Source organism: Mastomys coucha, chromosome X, assembly GCF_008632895.1.
Source record: "Mastomys coucha isolate ucsf_1 chromosome X, UCSF_Mcou_1, whole genome shotgun sequence".
Taxonomy (NCBI): domain Eukaryota; kingdom Metazoa; phylum Chordata; class Mammalia; order Rodentia; family Muridae; genus Mastomys; species Mastomys coucha.
Window position 1 is genome coordinate 127,053,390 of NC_045030.1, and position 25,669 is coordinate 127,079,058.

General features: G+C 39.8%; 1 protein-coding gene across 6 annotated transcripts in view; it reads right to left on the reverse strand.

Moving 5' to 3' along the window:
- Positions 1-25,663, reverse strand: part of Pcdh19 (protocadherin 19) — a 105,959-nt gene extending 80,296 nt beyond the window's left edge. For 2 of the 6 annotated variants that reach the window (XM_031367457.1, XM_031367447.1), the window contains exons 1-3: positions 22,810-25,663; positions 19,854-19,994; positions 18,842-19,169 (exon numbers count right to left, since the gene is read on the reverse strand). In XM_031367457.1, the coding sequence (XP_031223317.1) occupies positions 18,842-19,169; positions 19,854-19,994; positions 22,810-24,956 (2,616 nt within the window). In that variant the 5' untranslated portion in view covers positions 24,957-25,663. The remainder of the gene's footprint in view (positions 1-18,841; positions 19,170-19,853; positions 19,995-22,809) is intronic. The other 4 variants (XM_031367480.1, XM_031367468.1, XM_031367497.1 and 1 more) reach the window with 2 other exon arrangements.
- Positions 25,664-25,669: the final 6 nt, after the last annotated feature.

Below are 25,669 nucleotides of genomic sequence, written 5' to 3' on the forward strand. Positions count from 1 at the left end.
CATGAAAGCAAGAAGAAAAATCAGTGGCCCGGAAACAGAACCCAGGTCTGCAGAAGCAGCAGGTCACAGGAAAAGAAAGGTTTGGAGGCAGTATTTATTAAAGTGCAGGTCACAACCCCAAGCCAGTGGTCCATGAAATTGCCATCTCCAGAGCTTCCCAGCTAATGGAGATGCCTAGCACTGAGTCACATAGGAGAAAGGTTGAAAAATGCCACATTAAGGCCTAAATTGATATCCACTGGCTCTGGAAAGAAAATACAAGGGGGATAACATCAGAGAAGGGCCTTTGGTTCTCTCACCAGCCCATCTGGCTAACTCTAATTCATGTAGGACCGTCTCCAACTTTTAACTGAGTTATCAAAAAGCATCACAGTTAAGAACAATGAGAAGCCATCAAGGAGCCAGTGTGAGCGCAATAAGTACTGTTATTTCAAAAAAAATTAATCTACCTAATACAGAAAAGTATAGTGGGATGGAATTTATCTACAGTATTAAAAAGGAAGAAAATGGAAGTATATCATAGGTGGATGGTGTTGCCCCATTACTGTACATTGCTAAGGGATGTATGAACACATTACCTCATTTCAGACTGAGAGTTATAAAATGGATACCCTCTTAAGGAAAAAAGAGATGTTTTAAGACCAGGTACTTATTCAAGACTTACAAAAGGTATATTGCTTCAACACTTACACTGAATGCTCACACACACAAAAAAATAATCTTTGAATCTGCAAGGTAGCAACTATTGTTTATTTTATAAATGAGGAAGCTGAGGCAGAGAGAATATAGTTTCTGTGTAGTCACTTGGCTACTGATTTTAACTTCTAAAAACAGACATGCAATAAACCACAGTAACTATTACATGAACACCTAAAGTGGCAAGCCATGTCTAAAAACAAGAACTGCTTAAGACAAAACATAGGTGCAGGTGCGTAAGTGAAGACTTCTCTTATAGACTCTCCCACCTCCATCTGATGAAAACATGAAAGGGGAAAGGGACTGCTCAGCAGACAAAACAAAACCAACAATCTTAACAAAACACATGAATAGAACTATGTAAATATATCAATGCTATTAGAACTGAACATGACAAAAAAATATGATCTAATATCCCCAATCATTCGTCAGACATTTTTTAGTCATTAGTACAATAATTTGTAAAATTTAACATTATGTCAAATTCTACTTGAGATACCTGAACAGAAAAACTAAAATACATTTTAAGAGACAAAGAATGAGAATTTTTTCCATATGACTTATTAAAATTCATGATGAGGTATTAATAGTTCAAACAGTATGGTGGCAGTACAAGGCTATATAATAGATCCATGCAAAGCCTATGGATAGCTTTAAAATGCCCATAGCATATATAATAGCTTAAATTATAATTGTTTTTAAGAAGCACCAAAAAACAGAGGGTAAAGTATAATAAATCAAAATGAATCAAGCCAGGGATAAGTCGCAAATAGCTATAACTGTCCACTCTGTATCTGTGCACAATAAATTTCATAAAAGTACTCAAGGAAATCCTCTACATACGGGTTGAGAGGGAGTGTGTGGCATAAAACAACAGAAGGAACCACAGATTAAAAGATAAAATGTTCTCTATGTATTCATTTCTAAAAGGGTTCAGCTCTCAGAGTGGTGGCTCACATCTTTAATCCCAGCACTCATTGGGGAAGGGGGCAGCGGTTAGGTGGATCTCTGTGAATTTGAGACCAACCTGGTCTACAAAGAGAGTTTCAGGACAGCTAGGGCTACATAGAAAAATCCTGTCTCAGAAAACAAAACAAACAAAAAAAAATTGTGTAACTATGCTGTTAACATGGCCTGTACTCTGGGTTCAACTCATAATAAAAAATTATGTAAAAGTTTTTTGTATTAAACAAGAACAAAAGAGTTACCTTAAATATATGAATATGTGTATATATGAGGTATTCCCCATTGGTGTGTTATTAGAAACAGCAAACAACAAAGCAAAAATTTTAAACAAAAATGAAATCCAAATTGAGACTAAAATTAGATGCACATTTTTTTTTTTTACTTCTCTCACTGAAAATAGATTTTTTTTCATACACTATATCCTGGTTATAGTTTCTCCTCCCTCCATTCCTCCTAGTTTCTCCCTACCTCCCCCGCCTCTGGATCCACTCCCTTCCTGTCTCTCCTCAGAAAGGAACAAGATTCTAAGAGATAACAACCAACCATGACAAAGTAGTATAACAAGATGAAGCAATAATTGTCAGATCCAAGTTGGACACAGCAAAATAACAGAAGGAAAAAGAGTCTCAAGAGCAAGCAAAAGATCCAGAGACCCACTCCTTCTCACACTCAGGAGTCTCATAAAAATACTGAGGTAATAGCTATAATATATACACAGAGGATCTGGTGTAGACCCATGTATGCACTGTGCTTGCTGCTTCAGTCTCTGTGAGCATATGAGTCTTGATTCAGAGGGCTTTGTTCTCCTGGTGTCCTCTGTTCCCTCTGGTTCTTACAATCTTTCTGCCTCCTCTTTGCTAGATTCCCTGAGCTTTAAAGAGAGCAATCTGTTGTACACCTCCAATTTACATCTCCCTCCCTCCCTCCCTCCCTCCTTCTCTCTCTCTCTCTCTCTCTCTCTCTCTCTCTCTCTCTCTCTCTGTGTGTGTGCATAATTTTTAGCTGGGAGTCTGCATCTGTTCTCATTTTCTGCAGGAAGGAGGAAGTCTCTCTGATGTTATTTATAGATTTTCATCTATGAATTTAATCATTATCCCTCCTGCTCTATCTCCTATTCTCTCCACTGTTATTCTTTCAACAGGTACCTACTCTAATTAATTGCCCATTTATCATTACATTTATTTTCATAGATATGCAAACAAACAAAATATATATCTATTCCTTCCCCTCGTTTTTACATAAATTTAACTACACTGTATACTTCTAAATCTTTCAGTTTTTATATTTAGAAAGTTTTGTATATCAATATGTGATATGCTGGGTTTTTTCTACTTCCAGACACAGAGTTTCTATTTTTTTACTTCAATATATATATATATATATATATATATTCATATATTATATAATATGTACATATTACTGCCTCACATGGTCAAGCATGTTTGTTTAATGAATTCCCTAAATATAAAATATCTATGTTAAAGAATATGTGTGTTTGCAATTTTGAGTGAGATTGACAAATTACTTTTCACTAGAACTCATACCAATTTAACTCTCACAAAGAATGTGTGAAGCTGCCTATTTCCCAGTTTCTCATACTGGCAGTACTACTGAAAATATAATGACGTGACTAGGGGGGCGTGTAGACCTGTGCTAGAATGCTTGCTTTGCATGCCCTATACTCTGGATTTGATCTCCACACTGAAAAATAAAGATGGTAGTAATGCTTTATGACTACAATAAAGTCAGATCATAGACATTTCATGGGGAATAACCATAACTCTTTAAACCTTTAGATCCAAACAACTTCTCTTCTATGAGAAGTTGTTTCTAAGGAAACAACTATAGTGTGAAACATGATTTAGGTATAAGGATTTATATCATGGTTTTATTTATATAATACCAATTTTTAAAAAGCTAAATCTCCTCAAGTTTAAATGTATAAAATGTATTGACAGAGATTTTCTAGTTCAATACAAAAGTGTATACAATCTGCACCACAGAACTCACACTCCTGCTTTGTCCTTTGGAAAGGATGAGCAAGAACTCTTGGTTCCCATATCTTAGCAAAGTAACTTTCCCCTACTCGCATAATCTGCATTTTTAAAAACCACATGTGTATTTTAAAAAAAATTTACAACTCTGTATAAAATGATTTCTCAAGAAACAAAACAGATGTTTCATGGTTTTATGCAAAAGTTCGGTAAATTAATATAATCTACCCTCCAAAAAGAGTTTATGTTCTAAGGTAATGATAAAAGGAAACAATGTCAACACTAAAAGCATTGAAGTTTTCTTATTTATTAAACAAACATTTGCTGAGCATTTGTTTTGTCTCAGGAATTGAACAGAATGCTACTCTGGAATAGCAGAAGTATGGATGACTTAACAAGGTCACCAAATATTACTGAATTTGTCATTTTATTTCACAATGGACAGGAATTGATTTCATATTGAGGAACCAATAAAAACAATCATAAAAGACACTAGGATCTAACCCACTTTCCCCCAAGAGAGCAACATATTCCTTAATAACTGTTAAGTAAAAACTAGAAACTATAATGTATTCCCTCCCTCATGATATTAACAGATGTGTCTTCAAAGATGTCAACACATTAAAAATCATCATTTGTTGAAAGAGGCCCTTGTGGATTCATAATTTCTTACATGCTTCCATCTCCCTTATGTTAGCACTAGTGAACAAAAATCTCTCAGAGAGAGCATGTAATCACATGTAACAGTAGCCATGGAGGGTGGCAGATAGATGACGGGATGGCAAAGCTTTTGGACCTATCAGGAACCATAAACAAGGTTAGAAGTGAGCCTTCGTCAACATTATATAGTTATTAACATGTAAGTAACAAGTGGAAGTGGAATCTAAATCAATCAAACCCTCTTTTGATGTCATCACTGTCTAGAGTTTTATATTGACTTTAGTGGTGATACTAATTTACATAATATTACAGGTTTTAGCTGCTGCTTTGCTACAGTAAATTCTTCCAAATCCAGGCTTAAAAGCAATTAAGTATTTTAATTTCCTGGAAATTCTCTTCTTCTAATCCAAACTCTTTCATCACCTCGTCACAAAGAAAAAAAATGTTAATCTTTTTTTAAGAGAATCTTTGAGAATCAATTTTAAACATTCTCAATATTTCTTCCAATGAAGAATAATTTTACATGAAGAAACTTAAAAGCAGGGAAGGGTTCGCCATCAATTTATAGTTCCTTCTGTGCTATCACATATGAACATGCAATAATAGATCACTATTTCTATAAAACGCATCTTGTCATAACAAGAACAAACTTAAAATTCAAATCTAAAGTCATTTACTTAAATGGATGCACATAAAAGAAATACAGTCCTAATGAAGGCTCTAGTCCCCACTTATGTAATGGGCAGTCTACAGCTTTTGGCTGCAGGTGTTTTCCAGTTTGAAAAAAAAAAAAATGAAAGGAAACACTTCATTCATAATCAGAGTGATCCCTTGCAGGCTTCTCTTCTACCTATGATGTAATGGATGCAGAATCTGTATGTAGTTTCTTTGTTCCGTGAGAATTTGTTCACAATATCTCCACATTTTGATGTTCATCTATACAGATACATTGAAATAAATACTTTACATTTAGATGCAGTGCTTGCCACGTGAGAAAACAAAACAAATGTTCCAAAGGAAGCCGTGTTTTGAATTCCTGGTGTTTAAAACTGCACTGTTAGTTAGGGAAGCACTCAAATGATTTTACTGTTCTTAAAAGGGTTGAACCCATTTTACCTTACTGAAAAATAGTTGAATTCTTAATTTTCACCATCTTTAATGATGACTAGTTTAATAGCCCCCTTTTTTTGTATGAAAATGTTGGGCTACCAAGTTATGCCAAAGGAATGTGTAAGTCTCAGAAGTAAGGAGCAGGGACATGAAATCAAACAATACAGAATACAATTTTTTTTTAAATAATCCACAAAGTGTCCACTCAGTACTAAAAGGATTCCTGACAAACTCTTTGCCTAAAGTGCAAACTCTATGGTATTAAAAATATGTACATGTTGCAGTTAGCAGTTACTATTTTAAAGCTCCTCATCCTAAAAATAAGACTTAAGGCTTTTAAAGCAGATATCAAAAGCTGATGAGAGCAATCTACTTTTAAAAGAATATACAGATGAAGAACAATATTTTTCCTAACACTATTTCTCACATTTTAAAGGTGAAAGTTAAAGGAAAGTAGTAGTTTTAAATGTAAAACTTCATGCCTGTTATTAATTGGAATAAAACTCCAGGACAAGAAATATAAGAGGAAAACTTCCAAAATTTGATTGAAAATGAAAATAAAAATGTATTTGTTCTAGGCTTCCTCAAAATAACTTATGCAATCTGTCTATGTCATCTCTGTGGGCCTTTATACTTACTGTACAGTCTAGCAGTTATTTTATTTAAGTAATTGGCTTTTTCCCCAAAAATTATATATTCAAATAAATGTAGAAAAATTGGAAAATCAGAAGAATGAGTGTGTGTGTGTGTGTGTGTGTGTGTGTGTGTGTGTGTGTGCTGATCTATTTTTATTCTACTTTTTTCCAGTTAATATACATCATGAACATTTTCCTTTATCACTAAATATTCTTCAGAAAACTATTTTATATCTTCACACTACTCTAACATATGTGTATACATTTCATCATTCATGTAAGATGATACTTGAATATTTCCAATGTCTTAGTTCTATTAATTATACTGAGATTAACACCGTAACACCACAGATTCCAATGCAAATCTAAAATTCTCTCCTTATGATAAATTCCAAAAGTAGAAATAGATACTATAGGCCTATTAATGAGCATTGTCAAACTGTCTTCAAGAAAGCCATGCATTTCACTGGTTATATTCTATGTAGCAGTATATCCTATCACATCCTTAGCACCCAAGTATTGCTTTCTATACATTTTGTTAATGTAACGAGTAAAATCTGAAATCTTGCTCATCAAATTACTGTCTGCGACTGTTTAAAGTGATAAGTTTGTGGAGATACAGTTGTGGAGACCTTGGCTTATATTTTATATACTTCTGTATTGTTTGATCTCTTAAGTAATAAGCATACATCATTTTTGCAATTAAAAATTAAAGCATCATTCCATTTCTATTACCTATTTAACTTAACTGAAATATTTTCATATGCCATGGCTATTATCTGATTGCTAAACTTGAAATATTTTCATATCTATTGACATCTTATAGATTCTCTGTGAGTTCCCTATTTGTGTCCATCTTACATTTATATCTTAATGTTTGCCTTTCTATTGATTTGCAACAGTTATTTTTATATAAGGGTATTTTGCAATGTCCCTTTATCTGAGATATCTTACCTGACCTTCCTAAAAATAGTCCTGCTTCTTGGCACAACACATATGACTTATGCTTTCTTATCTTTAGGCATCACCATCAAAATTTCTTTCTTTCTTTCTTTCTTTCTTTCTTTCTTTCTTTCTTTCTTCCTTCCTTCCTTTCTTTCTTTCTTTCTTTCTTTCTTTGCTTCCACTCATAAAAATGAAAATTCAGTGGGAACTGGAAATGTCTTTTGCTCACTTTTATAGCTCCAGTGCTTTGAGTAGTGACCAGCATGTAGTATGCATTCTGCAAATATTTGAAGGATTAATGAATTAAAAAATATATACAGTTTTTAATTCATCGAAGCAAAATAGAATGGTACTTGCTTGAGGTTGGGATTGGCAAAAGTAGGAATAAACAGACTAAAGAGTACCAAGTTTTGACTATAAAAATGTTCTCTAGGTGGGTGATATGCAGAAGAGTCAGTATAGCTGACAATGCTGTATTGTACTCTTAACATTTGCCAGGAGCTTAAGACTTCAGTGTTCTCACCATTTTTAACGTAAGAAGTATATGAGATGTTGGACACATTAATTAGATTGATTATAGAAATCATTTCACAGTGTATATAGACACCAAAATGCCAACTTCTGCACCACACATGTGTAAGATTTCCATTTACCAAATAACTCCAATAAAGCTCTTTAAAAAGTGAATAAATATATTTTATTTAATTGCTGTGTAAATATAAAATCTTTTCTCAACATGTGTGTTTTTTTCGAATTGTCAACCAACTACATTGCACCAACTAGTAATGTCTGATCATGTAAGCTATGAGGGTAAGCACTTCCTATCCTTTCTCTTTCTCCAAGTTGAGTAGAAGACTGGTAAGGAAAATTGTTCTCAAATATTTAGTGGCTAGTGAATGGATACATGTTTTCAAGACAAATTAAAAAAAAAAATCTTGACTACTAAACAGAACTTCCATTCACTAAACTGTACAAGCACATCATCATAGCAGGCCAGGTTTAATCTAAAGCAAGTGAATATCTTGTAAAAGTAGGGATTTTTATCCTAAAGATCTAAACTCATCAGGAAAGAGCTAAACTCATCAGGAGTATAAGATAGTCAATAAACAGCTGGCATTGTACAAAAGGAATGATATACAACTGACCTGTCTCTCAAAGGACTACTGAAAATGATTCTTTAGAGGTTTTCAGTATAACACCACTTCCCAAATTGTTATCCACTGACTTCCCTAACCCCTGAAGTAGTCACTGACTCCCAGAAAGTGGTTGACATACTGCAAACATTGCCCCAAGTCCTGCTGAATGCAACCCACCAGCCTCTGACATGTATTGGTTTTAATAATTCTGGAATAATATCCAGTTTGAAAGAAAATCTACCTCATATTTTGGCTCTCAAGTAAGGCCCAAGTGCCCTGTATTGATTCTACAAGGCTAAGTTAGCCTCCTCCTAGGGACTGAAATTAAAAATAACACCACAAAAAATACATTTTTATTGAATTCTGGCTCTTTGCTGATAATCTATAGCAAACAACAAAATGAGCAAAACCAAGCTGAACTGCCCACCATGCCAATGAATCCCATGAAAAATGACAACCAGAGAGACATATTGTTAAACACATACTGTGTAGCTAAAATATTTATCTCAGCTGCAAGGTATTAAAATGAGAAAATTTCCCAAGTGGAAGCTTCAAACAATTGTATTAGAAGTTGCATAATTTGGTTAGACTGGCTTTAGAATGGAATAAAAACTGCTTATTTCTAGACTGTTGACTTTTGTTGGTATTAAAAGGTTAGATATTTTATCAATACACACACACAAGAAAAAAAAAACGTTCTCAGGAATAGCTAGCTTTAAAGGGAAAGCTTGTTGGCTTCCAGCTTATGAATTTTTAGGTAGGGTGATAACCATCAACAGAATTTATAGATACATGAATCTGTCCCCTCTGCAAAGTCCTATTTGATCAGGCAAGAGGTATCCATCTCTGATTCATCTCTAGAACAAGTACATGCTGAGTTAAAGAAGATGGAGACACTCATTGCTGCCTTTATGGAAGAATTGGAATTGGACTGAAAAACATACTTAAATGATATACTCACCAATGATTATATAGAATATGCTATCTTCATTTAAATGCTACAGACCCATGCCTACACTGTCATTGGCTAAGCTGCTTGCCCTCAAGACAACCAACAAAATTAATACTAATATCTATAGACTCAAACCTTGGTACAATCAGCTTTACGAAGCTCTTCAAGCCATTGTTGCAGAACTCCATACAATTGCCCTGATATGAGGTAAATGAAGGGACTGGACATTCACCAGTCCAGTCCCTTTTCATATGACTTCAGGTTTAGTGTAAGTTGGTATTTGTTTGGAATCTTCAAAATTCTTCATATCTTAGATTCTTAATTCCTTACTAATAGCAAGTTTCAAAAAAGTAAGTCCTTTTGTGAGGATTTGAATTTTGTTTCACTTGTTTTACTCATGAAACTAGTCTCTTATTACAGGACTGTAGATTGCTATGTCGTCATCTTTGGGGATACAGTGACTCAGGGTCAGTCATATTCTAGAAAGAACTATACTGATGGAGTTTTCCAGGCTCACAGACATAGGAGGGCAAAATGTTGCAAGTTTCCAATACATTTTTTATCAGGTGCCCCCAACTATGAGAGTATAGTCACAAACCTTTGCAGTTCCAGATTTTTCTCCACTTAACACCATCTGGTCTTGAGGGTACCTGATGATCAGATGTAGATGCCAAGCAATAATTCCCAACACCACAGCCTTGATAGCGTGCCAGCTTTGAACAACTTTTCTCTAGCATGTCAACACACGATGCATAGTTTGTGAAAAAGCAATTTCATTTTCTTTCCACTTCAAGCATCCCCATATTACACTGTTCCTGCAATGAAGCACACCCCCTTTTTCCATTTCTGAAGAATTACCAGTAGAGGTAAAATTCAAAAGAGTGATCTAGGGGTATAAGTACACACACCCCAATAGCAAGCAAGAAAATTGGTGTTTCTTCTGTAAAATTTGATATTTGTTTCTAAAAACACAGTAGCTACTTTAAATTGTTTTGGAACTTAAAAAAAATCAAGTAAAATCCTACTATGAAAAAGAAACATCATTATTTAAAACTGATGTCAACATGTTCTCATTCCTAAACTCTTAGGAACAAATGTGACCATCAACATACTCGGTCACTTGAGAAATCTATCCTTGAGAAAATGAAAAAGCTCTGATTGAAGACGTGATCAGTATGGCAAAATTACAGTCAATGCCAGACCTAAGAGCACAGTGTGCCCATGCCTTCACCACCGTCTCTGTGACTGGCAACACCAAGGAGGAGTGGAGTCTTCCAATAAGTAATTAAGCATTACCTGTAGCCAAATGCATCCACTGCTCTCCCAGGTGTCAAATTTCAAATATTAATGTTATAGCACAGAGATTTTTACTTATTAAAAAAATTGCTCAAGGGTTAAACCAATCCCTCTGACTGCAGGCAGTCTCCCTGTACCCACGCATCCTCATCAGAAATGGTTTTATAGCAAATTACCTATGCATATTGGTAGTCTAAACCAGTCAGACTTCTTCAAGTCAAACCATGGGAAGTCATGAAAGAGAGGAAGGCTTTAAACAAAGATAAACTCGAAAAAGACAAAACGAAAAACAGTCCTCAGGAAATAATTTCCAAAGAGTTAAACACAGTCACTCTAGGATATACTTTAGCTGAGCTTCGCATTCGCATGCAACAGTGATTATTTGACAGCTTCTCACTCAGAATTCTGAATTAAAAGTCATCCCTGAAAGGTCTACCCTTGGCTTCACATTAGGGCAATAGCATGGAATTTCTCACATAGGCAGCTAGCAGAGGATAAGAGAATGACGAAGAGAGCTCTGGTGATCTAAAAATCTCTTAGCATGGGCGCACGCGCGCGCGCACACACACACACACACACACACACACACACACACACACACACACACACACACACACAGGGTAAGAAAGGATCTAACATTTCTATTAAAATGTTCTCCCTGCCAGCTTACACAGGGAATCCATTTTGTCCAGAAGAATAAACTACAATCTGCAAAGAGGTGCCCTTCATGCTCTGGAAATCAGATTTAGGAACAAACAATCTAGAAATGTGAAGCCGCCAAGGCCAGTTACTGGTGGTGCTGAAGGAGAGCAGCTTGCCACAGAACAACAGCCAGATGGGGCCCAGTGGGAGAAGCTGAAAACTGGCCACCCTGGCACTCAGAGGCTTAATGGAGCATCAGAAGACTATGCACATGAAGACAGTGCTTAAGCATCTGACATTAAGAAACTCTGGTCTAGTCCACTAATGCCAGGCTCATGAGGCACACAGGCCTGACACCAAACTTCTTGTCTGTTTAACTCTCAAATATGCACAAGTCTCCTGGTGGCTGCTCCTAACACTTGTTTGTCAGTCTGCCAATCTCCTTTCCACTGAAAATCCATTCTCCCTTCGCAAATACTCAACTTAAACAAAAAGTATGAAGGAATTCTTTCGTATTTCAAAGTAATGTTTAGTAGTTCAAAATAAAACATTCCTGGCAGTTTTGTGCCCTAGGCTTAGGAAGAATGTAGTGGGAGGTCTGTATTGGGGAAGCTATCCATTTTTATTTCAGTAGTTTAGATCTGTAGCAAATAAGAAATATTAACATTTGTTAAATCTAAATATCATGAATCTGTCTGGTCCGGACTCTATATATTTTAACTGTTGCACAATTGGATTTTTAATTAGGCGAAAATCAACCAGAAATTAGCCAGTGAGAATTCTAGAGTCAGTTACCGTCCATGGGAATAAGGAATTTACCCCAGCTTTCAACACTTATGTAAATCCTACCAGGGTAATGAGCCCCACTTTAAATAAACAGAATATGTAAAACTCCAGACTTCCAAAGGAAATCATTTAAGAGCTGATGTTCATATTCTGTTAGGATCCTTTCCTTAAGAAGGAATCCACCACAGGTTTCTTTAAATACAGAGGTGACCAAGGTTAGGTAACAAAGGGTCTAATTTGCAAAACAAACACTCACTGACTAGCAGTTTTTCAGGAAAGCCCCTACCAACAAAGGTTTACCTGCAGATCCTCCCAGAGAGGACTGATGGTTTTCTATTTATTCTAAGGGAGAATGCAGGAGGATGCTGAAGAGCTACTGTCAGGCTACCTGGGGTCTACTTTGGCCACAAATGTATGAACGTGGGCAAATGATTTGCTTTGGGGTGGGAGATACTGTGCATCGAAGAGAGGATCTTACATATGCCTGTGGGCCAGGCTGGGCTTAAATTTGGAACTCTTGTTCTTCATCAGGCTCCCTGGAGCCATGATGCCCACCACAGCTGCCCACCAAGTCCGGGACATTTGCTTTTCTGTAACCACATTTTCATGCCCATAGAGTCCCTTCTAAGAACTATTTCAAGAATTCTATGGTGCTTTGTGGTCACAGCCAATGTTTTAAGCAAAACACTAAATGAAAGCCAAAACAGCTTCTTCACGGGAAGCCAGTGACAAGCCTGTTGCTCATCATTCCTCTGGGGGACACAAGCAGGCATTAGTAGACTGGAAGCTGGTGACCCCACTAAGCAGCCCACACAAAAAAATCACTCCTCATACTCAACAGGAAATGAAACTTGAAGAGCATCTTCTTCTGCAAACAATTGACCCTCTGGGACTTTCACTTCAAACCTCTCAATTGTTTGAAGTAAATGAAGCACACATTAAAGGCCAGCCAGTCACACATCAAGATATCCAGCCTTCTCTCAGTGGGGAGAAAGGGCTGCTCCAGCACCAGCCTCCCACCGCTCAGACGCGGAACTCTTATATGGATGCCTTTATTTATCCACATCTGAGATATTATCCAACCAGGCTCTGTCTCCCCTAAGCCGTGGAAAGTTAGACTCATAAGGAGAGATGTCAACATCTGAAAGTCCGAGCAAGTACCTCCGGTCTATTGCAGGGCCACAAATGAAAGACTCTAATCTTTTTTTTTTTTTTTTTTTTTTTTTTTTTTTTTTTTTTGGCCATCTTTTTTTCATTCCTTTAACTCCTGGTAAGCTATCTGCTACAAGTCAAGTTTCAACAGCTGGGCCCAGTATGTGAATTCAACAGTAGAGCAGGGCAAGTTAAGGAGGAAAGGGGGACTGGCCTTTCACTTGGTAAGTCTGACTAACAAAAGAAAAGCAGGTTGGACCACAATGGTCCTGTGATAAGAGGCATTCCAAAGCCCCAGAGCTTTCTCTGGAAAATGTCCTGCCTCCAAATCCCCCGGGGAGAAAAATCTCAGGATCATTAGCAAGCACTCTGGCTAAGCTCAACTTTAGTGAAGGTGTACAGGGAGAGAGATGATCTCTCAGGTAACCAGTTAATTGCCAATAAGGAATGATAATAATAAATTAGCAAATACTAATGTAAACTAACTCAGTTCTGCAGCAGTTGCGTGGAGACGACAGAGGAATAGTTTATTCTGGAACACATCTTGCTAGCTGATGCCCGCTGGGAGACGCACTACCTCAGCTAGATGTGAAACAAACGGGCCCAGTAAACATACAGCAGGCAATGGGTGGCCCAGAAATACCCACTAGTAGAAGCAGAGGTCTTGAGTTTTGAAGAAAGCTAAAGGTGGTACTGGAATGCATTGTTTTCCACTGCTTCATCCTGCATCCTAGGGATTTCTTTTGACCTTTATAGATATGACTTCAATGAGTCCAAGATCCCATAATAACAAGAAAATGTTTTGTTTTGTTTTAACTAAGCTCACTGAAGGAAATGTTTGTTGGTTTTAGCATTGGTGATGTAAATTTAGAATTTAGTGATGTAAACCTGCAAGTGGCACTGTGTGATATCCACACTAGCCAAGCAACCATCAGAGTTACTAGGTTTCTATAGCTTTCTGCATCTTTTGTGTCTGCCTGATTGGCTTGAGGTTATCCATATCCAAAATTTTTCTCAAGTCACTGCAAATCCCTAACTTCTTTGTTTTAAGGAACAAAGAATGCTGAGATATTTCTTTCATTTTTTAATTTTTCTTCAAGACCTAAATGATGGATTTTTTTTCTGTATCTGCCATAATATGGACATGAATTCAGACATTTTGTAGGGCAACTGGAAGCATTCAGTATGCTTCCTGCCACAAATATCCTTGTTCTGAACATTCTTCTCTGCTACATTACAACTTAGAAATGTGTTTCACAAACAACTGGAGTAAAGCAAGCAAGTATGTGTGCTCACGAGCTCGCGTGCGTACGTGCACACACACACATACATACACACACACACACACTCACTCACACAGATGTTTCACATCAAAGATGCTATAGTTTGCCACCAAATGGTTTCAAGTGAAAAAAAAAGAAAAAGAAAAAGAAAATTCAAGATTGAGGGTAAGCCAAAACAGAAATCCCTTGTATCTCTATAGACATCCTGGATGTTTCCTTCATGCAGAATTGTCAGCCTCAAACCATTCAGCATTTAAAACTAAATTTTGAAAATGTCTCACAAAACATTAAATGTATTTGGACCACTCACTCATCCTGAATGTGAAAAGAGACAGACTACGGAAATCTCAATTTTATTTGCTCCTTCTAATGACCAGAGCCCCTACTGAGCAAAAGGGCAATACAAGAATACTAATGTACAAATGAGAACATATTTTAGCACCCAGAAGCACCCACTATTCCTGCTTCCATTTACAAAACCTCAGAATGAATAAAAAACATGGCACACTAAGGGATTCTCAGAAAAGTTCCAGATATTTTTAGATAAATATTAGCAAACAAAAAAAACCTAATGTGTTTCTTCTCCTTTTCAATTTCCTTTCTTTTTTCTTGTTTGCTGCCTCCTATCTCTGTATATATCTCTCTGTCTCTCTCTATCTCTGTGTCTCTCTGTCTCTCTCTCTCTGTCTCACACACACACAAAGACAATCTCATTTACAAATAAACTCTCTAAGCTATATAAACTAGGATGCCAAAGAATGTGAACCTCACCTTTGAAGTTAAAATATTTAAAAGGTACAAGGCATCACTAATTCTACAAAAGCCTTCTGCAAACAGTAAAGACACCTTCCACTTTACCTCCTCACATTTGTATACAAAATCTTAAAATTGCTGTGCCTGACATCCCAAGCAACAGCAGAGGACAGGAAAATATTCATTTCTCATTCTGTAGGAGGCTATCTCTGCAGTACAAGAAATTCCAATTTTCTAGACCAGTGCTCCACTCCCTTTACCTAACCCCCACCTAAGCACATTCAAAGCCGTGTTCCCAGGGTCTTATACCTGACACCATTCAAAGGTAACTAGGTTTACAGATTAAAAAAAAGAAGTCATCCTCTAGGATAAGGGTAATTAGTGGTAGAGCACTTGAGTAGCATGCACATAGCTCTTGGTTTGAGCCACACCACCTAAACAAAAGCCACCTTTATTCAATTCAGTATCAAGCCTAGATAGCTCAGCAGCAAATTTACATAAAAATTATATCAGGATTGCCTTGGAAGGAGAAATACTAAGTAGCATACAAAGGAACAAGTGATTAACGCTATCTTTGTGTTGCCTCCTCAGCAATTGGATCCTTTGAGTGATCTTGGCTCCCCAGCTATACTGTGAACACTCTGGAAGCAGGAGTTTCTTTCCTCTTACATGTATTTGGAATCTCCAAGCTATCTGCTACATAGCTGGGGACACTGAACATTATAAAAGTACTCAGTAATTTGATTTACTAGAGTGGCAATCCATTTCAAAGTGAAGTGGAGTTGGAAGCAGCAAGGGGTAAGCACAGTGGTTCTGAGTCTTACTTGTCTAATTGCTATTTCAAATAAGCCTTACCATTGTTCAAATAATAAAGAGTGTGTGTCATAAAAGGTAACACAGCAGAAGTATCTAAAGTCCCAATCTGAAGAGAAAGAATGTCACACATCATATGCTTAGGAAAGGGACAGCATTCAGAATTAAAACTGCGTTGTCTTTTTCATTTAAGCTCTCTGATGTCAAGGACCAAGTGTTTTATCTTTGCATCACTAGCAAACAGCAAATGCAATATTTGACATGTTCTATACATGCAAAAATGCTAGTTGGTTGAGTTAAATAACAAATAGAAATGGTTTCATGAAATAGTATAAAGGATAATCTTTAATGTCATAATATGACTTAAAAGAAATTCCCATAGAATCATCTACTTACTGTATCAGAGCATGGATCATTCTGTACTATAATTGCTTCATAAGTGAATTGTTTCTTGAATGGATTAGTTAATTAATGGGAAAATTATAAAGGTAGGAAATACTTCAGAACATTATTATTCTAGGAATTTCACAGCATTGAAAGAGTAACATTTAACATCCCACAATGAAAACTACCTGTTTACATGTTGACCTTTTTAGAGTGTGCATTCGTTGTAGCTTTTTTTTTTTTATTTGTCTCTGGAGCTACAGAACATAGAGAAGTACCTTATCAGGAACACACACTCAGCAAATGTCAGTTGAATAAAAGCTCAGGGGCTTCTAGTATGAAAGAAAACGAGAAGTACCATTTTCCCTATTTAGAACTTCATGATCGATACAGGTTAAAAACCTTGGTGGACTATGAACTTTCCAGGACAATGTACTGGTAATACACATAAAGCCTCAACCAAACCCTATACACCAGATCAGTGCACTTTTGTTGGACAAAGAGGGTATCTGGCTTTGAAAGTCACGGAAAGCATCAGAACTAAGACTAGCTTCCTGAAATTCTTTGTTTCCCTGTCCTTAGAAGAAACTCAGAAGTGACACCAAGATATTAGGTGAACCAAGAAATCATAGTTACTATCTCCCATTTCTCCTACATATTCAATAGATAGCATGGCTCTCTTTTCTCAGGAATTTGAATTGATTGTAAAATGATCATAAAATCTTTAGGATTCAACACTTTTGTCCACCTCCTTGAACAACAACAAACCAGCAACTGAATACACAATGTTAGCATTTTTCAACTTCATTGTTCAAGGATTACTATAAATCCATAGTCTGGTTACAGCATTGTGTAGTTATTATCTACATAGAACCAGCCTAAATTCCTCTTTGGTCATAGAGACTGGAGAGACATCCTCAAGTGAATAGTCCATTGCCAATGGTAATTCTCCAATTTTCAATTAAAACAAAATTCTACCTCTTTAGGGACAGTTATAAATCACACACACTCTTTACATTTCATAATGTTTTATTTTTCCTTGGAAATTTCCCATAATAGATTTACCCATTGTTTTAGATGAAGAAACAGAGGACCCAAAGGGGTTCCATAGTAAAAGGTGACTCCTGAATTCAAAATTATGGTCTATTTGATTCCACTACAAACCCTTACCTCTCCATCTCCATTGCTGAAATATTAGAGGTCCACGGTATCTCTCCAAGTAGTTTATGAGACCCTACCAGTAATAAGGGTCATTAATACTTAGAACTGAATTTACCTGACATAACACTAGATAATCAAGAACTCTGTTTATAGAGTTATACACCCCAAATGCTGGTGCTTTTGCTGAGTTGTTCAGTTAAAAAAATAAAAAAGTAAAAAATAAATCTTCTTTTTCCATGCTTTTAATTCTAGTAGGAATTATTTTCCAGGAAGTAGGTCCTAAGCACTCTTTGCCCTACCAATCTGATACAAACAATATGAGTGTACTTTATATTCCCATGATTGCCTAGCTATATCGGTCTGAATCATTTCTAAAGGCAGGAAGTACTACTCAAACACTTAAGAAGCACAGAAAGAGAAGATCTACTCCTCCCTTTCTGTGTGATCTGCTTCCTGGGTCTGAGAAAGTTCCTCAGCATCTCTAAACCTTTGTTTTATCTTTCACCAAAGAGAAATCTATCAAGGTATCTGAGTGTCAGTTTCTAATGAGATGATGCCTATACAAGTACCCTGAAAACTGTTGAAGTCCACTTGAAATCGACAGAATAGCTTTCATAGTGACTAGAAAGAGAGCAAGTCTTCCAGTATATCAAATTTCCAACCAAAGAGGGACTTCAGCATTTCACAGAAAATGAAACCAACTTAAGGACTTGTTTATAGCCTTCTATGCAGTCCCCTCTCCCCCCCCAACCTCATCACCATCACTGGCATATCACCCTATTCTCCCCAATTATTTCACTAACCAACAAACATTTGGCCATACTGTGTTTGGAAAAAGAAAAAAAAAAGAAAAAAGAAAATACCCAAACTGAAGGGAAACAGTTAATTCAAATTCATGGCTACTTCATACAATATTCATGTTGGTGACAGTTTCAACCTCCTCAACTGTCAAACATTACCAGAATGGCTAAGAACCAGCAATGTGACTTTTAAAACTTTATTGCTTGCATCCTATTGATCATAGTCTCAGCAGGATAGATGGTAGAGAACAAAAAAGCAAAGTGTGGCGTGCTTTTCGGATTCTGAACCACAGGAGGAAAATGAAATTGAAGCATTACAAGGATTCACTCATTTTCAATACTGCTTGGCAACCCTAAACTGCTTTAGTCCCCAAGCTGGCAGCTCTGGCTTTTGAGCATGCATATCTGCAACAGGTGAAGCAATCTTTTACCATGTTGGGACATTATGAAGGCACATCAAGGCTCAGATCATTTGAGCTCAGACTCTCAACATCACTCCTTACACAAAAACCCTCTATGTTGAATCACTATTTGTCCCAAAAAGTGCTATTAGCAAATGCTGAGTGTGAAAACGGACTTAGACAAGAGATGTGCCTCTAGAATGGCCCATGGTATATAGTAAGCAGCTCTTGAAAGAGATCTGGGAAGATCCCACAGAACCACTTAGCTGCACTCACCTCAGGCAGGGGCACACCATTGATGATCAGGTCTGGCTGCTGTGGGCCCTGGCTGTTGAAGGAGTGATGGTAGATGTGGTTGGCAGTGGTGTTGCGGGTATTCTGGTTATCCACATTCAGGAAAGTGCTCTCAGAGCGACGACAGCCCAGGGGCAGTGTCTGCTGGTGGTAGTCGAAATAGTTGAGGGACGAAGTAAGGGAGGAGCAACTGACAACATTCATCTTGTCTGTCTCCTCCACGTCCCGAGGTACAAGGCGGATGTCATTCTTACTAATTTTTTTCTTCTTACTTGATTTCTTTTGATGCCCATAGGAGTACTCAGCGATTCTATGTGACAGAAAAGGCAGCACGAATAGATAACACCTTCACAGACCATGTACTGACGAATAAACATTAAGCACCCCAGAGGGTTGCACCCCATCTCTGCTCCAGCTCCTTATTCTGGCGCATTACATCATCGTGTTTCTCCCTGTGCTTTTTGCATGCGAAAACAAGCTGAGGGCCATGAAGTTTGCATATTAAACATACTAACCTCCCACCTCTAACCAACCCTTCCCAAAGAAAATTTCATCTTTCAACTTGAAATTTTTCCTTATGAGTGGCCAGTAAGCAGGGGTGAGGGTGGGGAAAGTTGAGCCTTTGCGGGGAGAGCATGAAAATGCTCAAGTCTGATGCTTCCCTAGAACCTAAAGGAAGTACTGGGTAAGGTAAAGAGGAAGTGCCAATTTAACAGAAAAGGAGATGGAGGGAATTAAGAAAAGCCCTTGCCAATGCTTCCAAGAATTTGCAACGTGACAAACACCATGGATCAGCTTTCTCTGTGATTAAACTGATCACTTTTAGACTGGAGTAGAGGTTCAGACCCTGCCGTCCAACAGCACCTAACTCTGCTCATCCACACCCCCCTCCCGGCCCTAGCCCAGCTCCCTTCTACTTTCCACCCTTCCCCCTCCTCTCCTAGAGAAATCTGATAGCCAAACCCATTTGAATGAGGGGTAAATGCCTTTTTACCTCTTTCCCCTTAGGCTCACTTTCTCCTCTGCCTTTTTGTCTTGCTCCTCACTATTGGGAGAAACCGAGATGCAATGCAGACACTTGCTGTTTTGTCCTTTTATAAAACAGCCCAGGAGACAAGTGATGGTTAAACAATTACTGCAAAGGAATTTAAAGGTTAGTGCATTCAGCATCCTTCTCCATTCAGGTGTACCTACAAGCAGCTGTGCTGCAACTGGAACATAAAAAGCTCAATTTAATTAACACTGACACAGACCCAGGAACGTGCACCGAAGATACCAAGCATTAAGAGACTTGTCAAAAGAAATACATTAAAATGTAGTCAGATTTTCAATGTCATGTATTACTTTGCACATAATGATTTCAGCTTATTGTTTGAGAATTCAATCTCTGAGTAATAATCAGCAAAACAATAAGGTTAATAAATAATACAGGTTGGACTTTACAAGTGAAAGAGTGTGTCTGTATTCTCTCACTTGACAAAGCTAATTGTCAGAATACAAAAGGGGGGAACCAATTCAAACAGCAATTGCAGATCATCTCACAAGTCTCATAAATGAATGCATTTCAGAACTAGAAAACCCTGCCTCATCACATAGAAACATAGGCTTCTCCTGAACTTTAGGATTCTAAGAAGTCTGAGCAGATGGGGAGTTTGCATATCTACCCATATCTACCAAGGCAAACTATTGCTCTGTTCCCCAGGATCTACCTAGATATAAGCAATTGATTTCACTTCATCCTTTAACTCTCTGTCCAGTCTGCCTTGCAATGATGGCAAATTGATGACACAGAGGCCAAGGGACAGATAAAATCCCCAAAACTTCAGGACTAGGGTTACATTTCTTTTCTAATCTGTTTACAGAATCAATGGGAAGTTCTAATCATTTTGTTTACCCATGATGGGTAAGTTTGGCAATGCCCCATCCAATTATTCAGCAGAGGCATTCAATGCATGGCCCATTCTGTATTGACCAATTATTTAATTAAACTGTACTTCACTAATCACAAGCCATCACTGGGAAGAATGCTTTACAAAACACACATTTGGGTGAAGTTGGAGAGCAGTGAGATTTGCACTTTTTCTCTCAATTCAAATGCTCTTCCTTGTTTAATGATCACCCTGGCAAGCTCTCAGAAAGACTTCTTACTTCTAGTCATATTATCACCCAGAAGTGGCAAAGCCTTCAATATCTTTACTTCAAGCTGATTTCTTTTTCATCATGGGAAGGGCCTTATGCATTTACTATATGCAGAGAAAATGGCTTAAGAAAGAGTCCCCCTCTGTCATTATATCCATATAAATAAAAATTTTATTGAGCATGCATTTTTCTCCTATAAAAATCGCCACTGGCTGTCACAGGTTTCAAAGGTAAGAGCAATATTAATTTCCATTCCTCCCATCTGAAGTGACTTGGTGCTGAAGGAAAGAAAAGTCATGGCCATTTCACTAGTAACAGGATTAAAAGCATTTATGAGGCACTGCAGCTGCTCTTTTATGGCACCTGATTGATATTCATGTGTGGTTAGCATTTGTCTACTAACTTGTGTAATGCAGAGAATAGTAAAAGGGAAACAATAATTGCATGGCTGTTACATATTCAGGGAGCTCTGATTCACAGAAGTGTGTATTTCAGATGGTGTCAGATACAAATCGGACCTACAGGAACATATTTTGACTGATTAACATGCAAGCACAGATGGTACGAGATACAGTGGCTGTGTAGGTGTGTTGAAAGTACACACAAGCACACACACCTTGGCTGGAAATAGCAGCATCATTCATTTTCAGTAAAGTAAAAGAATAAATAAAAATAACTTTTTTCAACTGTTTCGATGAGACACTGCTGGAAAAAAAATATGTGCATTATCCTAAGTAGGAATCTAGAAATTCTTAGACTTATTTCTTCTATCAAATTGCAAGGGAATCTTCAGCAAAAACCTCTGTGTTAATCAAGACTTTAAAAATGCTACATTACATGCCATTCAAGTTTCTACTTCTCTTCTTTTTTTTCTCTCCTCTTGTTTCCCCACCCCCACACATATCCTACACACACTTCAGAGAAACTGCAACACAATAGCCCATAGTGACATCCACTGGTAGGGACCAGATCTTAATGCCACAGCACAGTTCCACATTAAAGGAAAGCATAGCCAACTCCAGAAGATTGCTATTTTTACTGAAACATCTGGATGTGAAGTCTTGTTTCTCATTGGGATATTTGGTCTTCACACATCAACCAAGCAGATATTTGAAAACATACAGATGCCTGACAGAATTGTACTTTGTATAGCCATATGTCTAGGGACTAGATACAAAACAAGCCAAGAACACACTCAAAGCCACTAATGACCTGCTTCCCCCACACACTGCTTTCTCTCTTCCTCCTCCTCTCTGGTTCCCATCATAAACTCTCAGAGCTCTCTCTGGACTGTAACTCCACAGCAGGACAAGCCAGCTGCCAGTACACCATCTCCTTTCAGCTCTTGTCTGTGCTCCAGGAAATCAAGCCCTCCAACCATGATCCCATAGAACTTTTGCTACAAATATGAAAATCTGTCTCTTTTGAGCTCTCCCTCCTTCCTCTGCCTCCTTCCCTCCCTCCCTCCTCTCTCACTCCTTGATTTTCCCTCCCTCCTCCTCATTTTTTCTACCTTAACTTCATTGGAGACAGCTGTGCAAATTTTAAAATGATAATTGCTTTTCTGCTCATCATCATTATGTGACAAAATCCATTCAAACAGTAAATGATTGTCTTCCAGCAAATTGTCAGATCAAAAGAATTGATCAACTTGGACTGTCACAAACTTCTCACCCTCCACAAAGAAGCATTGTGGATATGCTGCATGCATTTAAATAGGAAACAAAAGCACTGGGGGTTTTACATGGACACAAATACACACATCTTACTCATTCAAAACACAGATGAAAAGAAAGAAAACTTGGCTCTACCTGCAATTGTAGGTCCGGATCTCTTTGTTGTCACGCTTGCACTTGATTGCCACGAAGATCATAGTGACAAAGAGAATGCCGGCAATGGAGCCCAGAGCAATAATGAAAATCAGGGATAAGTTCACAGAGCCCATTGACTCTTGGGCATCAAGAGCTGGGGACAGGTATATTAGGACAAGGGCAGAAGCAGAGAGAGATGTCTTGCCATGGTCATGGGCCACCACTATAAGCTCATAGGAAGCCTTGGAGTTCTCATTAAAGGTGCGAGTGGTTCTGACTTCTCCATTGACCTGGTCTATCTCGAAGAAACCTCGGTCACCTTCTGTCAGGTCATAGGTGACTCGGCCATTTTCGCCCTCATCATAATCGTCTGCCTTAACTACAGTCACCAAATAGCCTATGCCGGAGTTTCGAGGAATGTAGACCTCGGCAGTGCCATTGATCAGAGGTGGGGCGGTGATGACTGGGGTATTGTCGTTGACGTCGAGGATAATGACCCTCACTGTGGCATTGCTCTGAAGTGATGGCAAGCCGCCATCCTTGGCCAGTACCTTGAATTCAAATGCCTTGGTCTGCTCATGGTTAAAGGAACGGAGCGCATATATGTCACCAGAGTTGGGATTGATAGAGACATAGGTGAAGACTGGCATGTCTCGCACCTGTGATGGCACAATTTGGTAGGAAACACTGCCATTAAGACCCATGTCAGGGTCGCGGGCTGACACCGAGAGCAGATAGGCGCCAGGAGTGTTGTTCTCCTGTACAATGACTTGATAGTAAGGCTTGGAGAAGTGTGGGTGGTTGTCATTCTCGTCTGTGATACGCACAGTGAAAGACTTGGCACTCTGCAGCATAGGCACACCGCTGTCTCGAGCCTGAATTGTGAGATTGTACTGGTCATGCTGCTCTCGATCCAGCCTCCCATCAACAAGAATAGTGGAGAAGCTCTCATACTCCTGCAGCCGAAAGGGGACATTGCCCAGCAAGCGGCACTGCACACGTCCATTGAGACCGGAGTCGCGATCAGACACCCGAACCAGGGCAATCACGTAGCCCGGGGGGGCGCTCTCGCTCACCTCCACAAGCTCGCTATTGACCGACAGGAGGTTGATAATTGGCGGGTTGTCATTAGTGTCGAGCACACTGACGGTGACTTTGCAGTGTGCTGGGATAGAGTTGGGCCCCAGGTCTTTGGCTTGCACATCCAGTTCGTACTCCTGGCCCTCTTCATAGTCTAGCTCACCGGTGACAGTGACCAGGCCGCTGTGCGGGTCAATTTGGAAGAGTTCACGCGTGCGGTCAGTGACATAACCATAGAAGGAGTAGACCACTTGGCCGTTGGTGCCCTCATCTGGATCGCTGGCATTAAGGCGGATGACGGGTGTGTTGGGAGGTGAGTTTTCAGGCACGCTCACTGAATAGGTGGACTCGCCAAACACTGGGTTGTTGTCATTCGAATCGGTCACCTTGATGCTGAGGCCAACGGTACCCATGTGTGGTGGGTCGCCTCCGTCGAGCGCCGTAATGCGAAAGCTGTAATGTGACTGTGTCTCTCGGTCCAGGCTCTTCTCCACCACCAGTTCTGCAAAGCGCGAACCGTCCCCCCGCGTCTTTATTTCCAGGCCAAACAGCTCGTTGGGCGTGAGCTCGTAGTTCTGCACACCAAAGCTGCCTGAGTCCGGGTCATATGCGCTGTCCAGTGGGATGCGCGTGCCAGGGCTGGCTGCCTCGGAGATCTCTAGCTCAATCTGGGCGGTCGGAAAACTGGGAGCATTGTCGTTCAGGTCTTTGATCTCCACTTTAATCACACAGATCTCCATTGAGCTGGACATGACCTCTAGCGAGATGATACATTTGGGGCTCTGGCGGCACAGCAGGTCTCGGTCAATCTTCTGTTTGGTGACCAAGAGGCCCGAGCTGGGGTTGATGTCCACCAGGTGCGGAGCCGAGTTGGACACCACGCGGAAAGTGGAAGCCTGTCTGGTATCCATCGCGAAGCCAGCCTCTCGCGCGTCCTTGGCCACGTTAGCGATCACCGTCCCGGCGCGCTGCTCCTCTTCGACTGAGTATTTAAGGTTAATCAGGGCGGCCGCCTGCGTCCACAGTACTGCCAGCAGCAAGAGCACCGGCAGCAGGAGAGACTCCATGGCTGCGCGGGGCTCTGTCTGGCCTCGCCTCTCCACACCCCTCCGAGACCGACGCCGCCGGCGCTCCAGCTTCCCGCCGACTCGGGCCGCCTGTTGCGCGCGCCCCGTGGCCCCGGAGGCCGCGGGAGGAGTCCCGCCCAGGGCAGCCCGGCGGCTCGCGGGTGATACCCGCGCAGGCTCCAATGCTGAGGTTGCAGTGGTCTCAGCAGAGACTGTCTGGGGGTCCGGGGGCTCCAGGGTGCCCAGGGAGCGCTGCGCAGCCCCGAGCCCCCTCCCTCCAGCCCGGCTACTCAGTTTTCCCTTTTCAAAGTTAGCCAAGCGGGACTGGCCGCAGCGGCGCAGGGCTGCGGTTCGAGCGGCGCTCGCACGCCCCAGACGGCCCCAAGCAGCAGAGTCGGTTGTGTAGTTGGGGAGCGGACGTGGAAGGCTGTGGGGGCGCAGCCTCTCAGGCACTGCCCGACCCGCCGCAGCGCACCGGCACTGGGGCAGGCGAGCGCGCAGTCTGTGCACCTGGCATGCGCAAGGACCTCCCCCCAGCGCGCCCAGCTCACTGCGGAGGGAGCTCCCGCCTGGTACGCACCCTCCGGGATCCGGGGGGGGGCCACTCTGGCCTCTTCGAGGCTGTTGGAGAGAAAGGGGGGGATCACAGGCAGAAGTCTGAGTTCCTGGCAAGATCCATGGGCTCCCGGGGATTTGGCAGAGCTGGAGGGCTG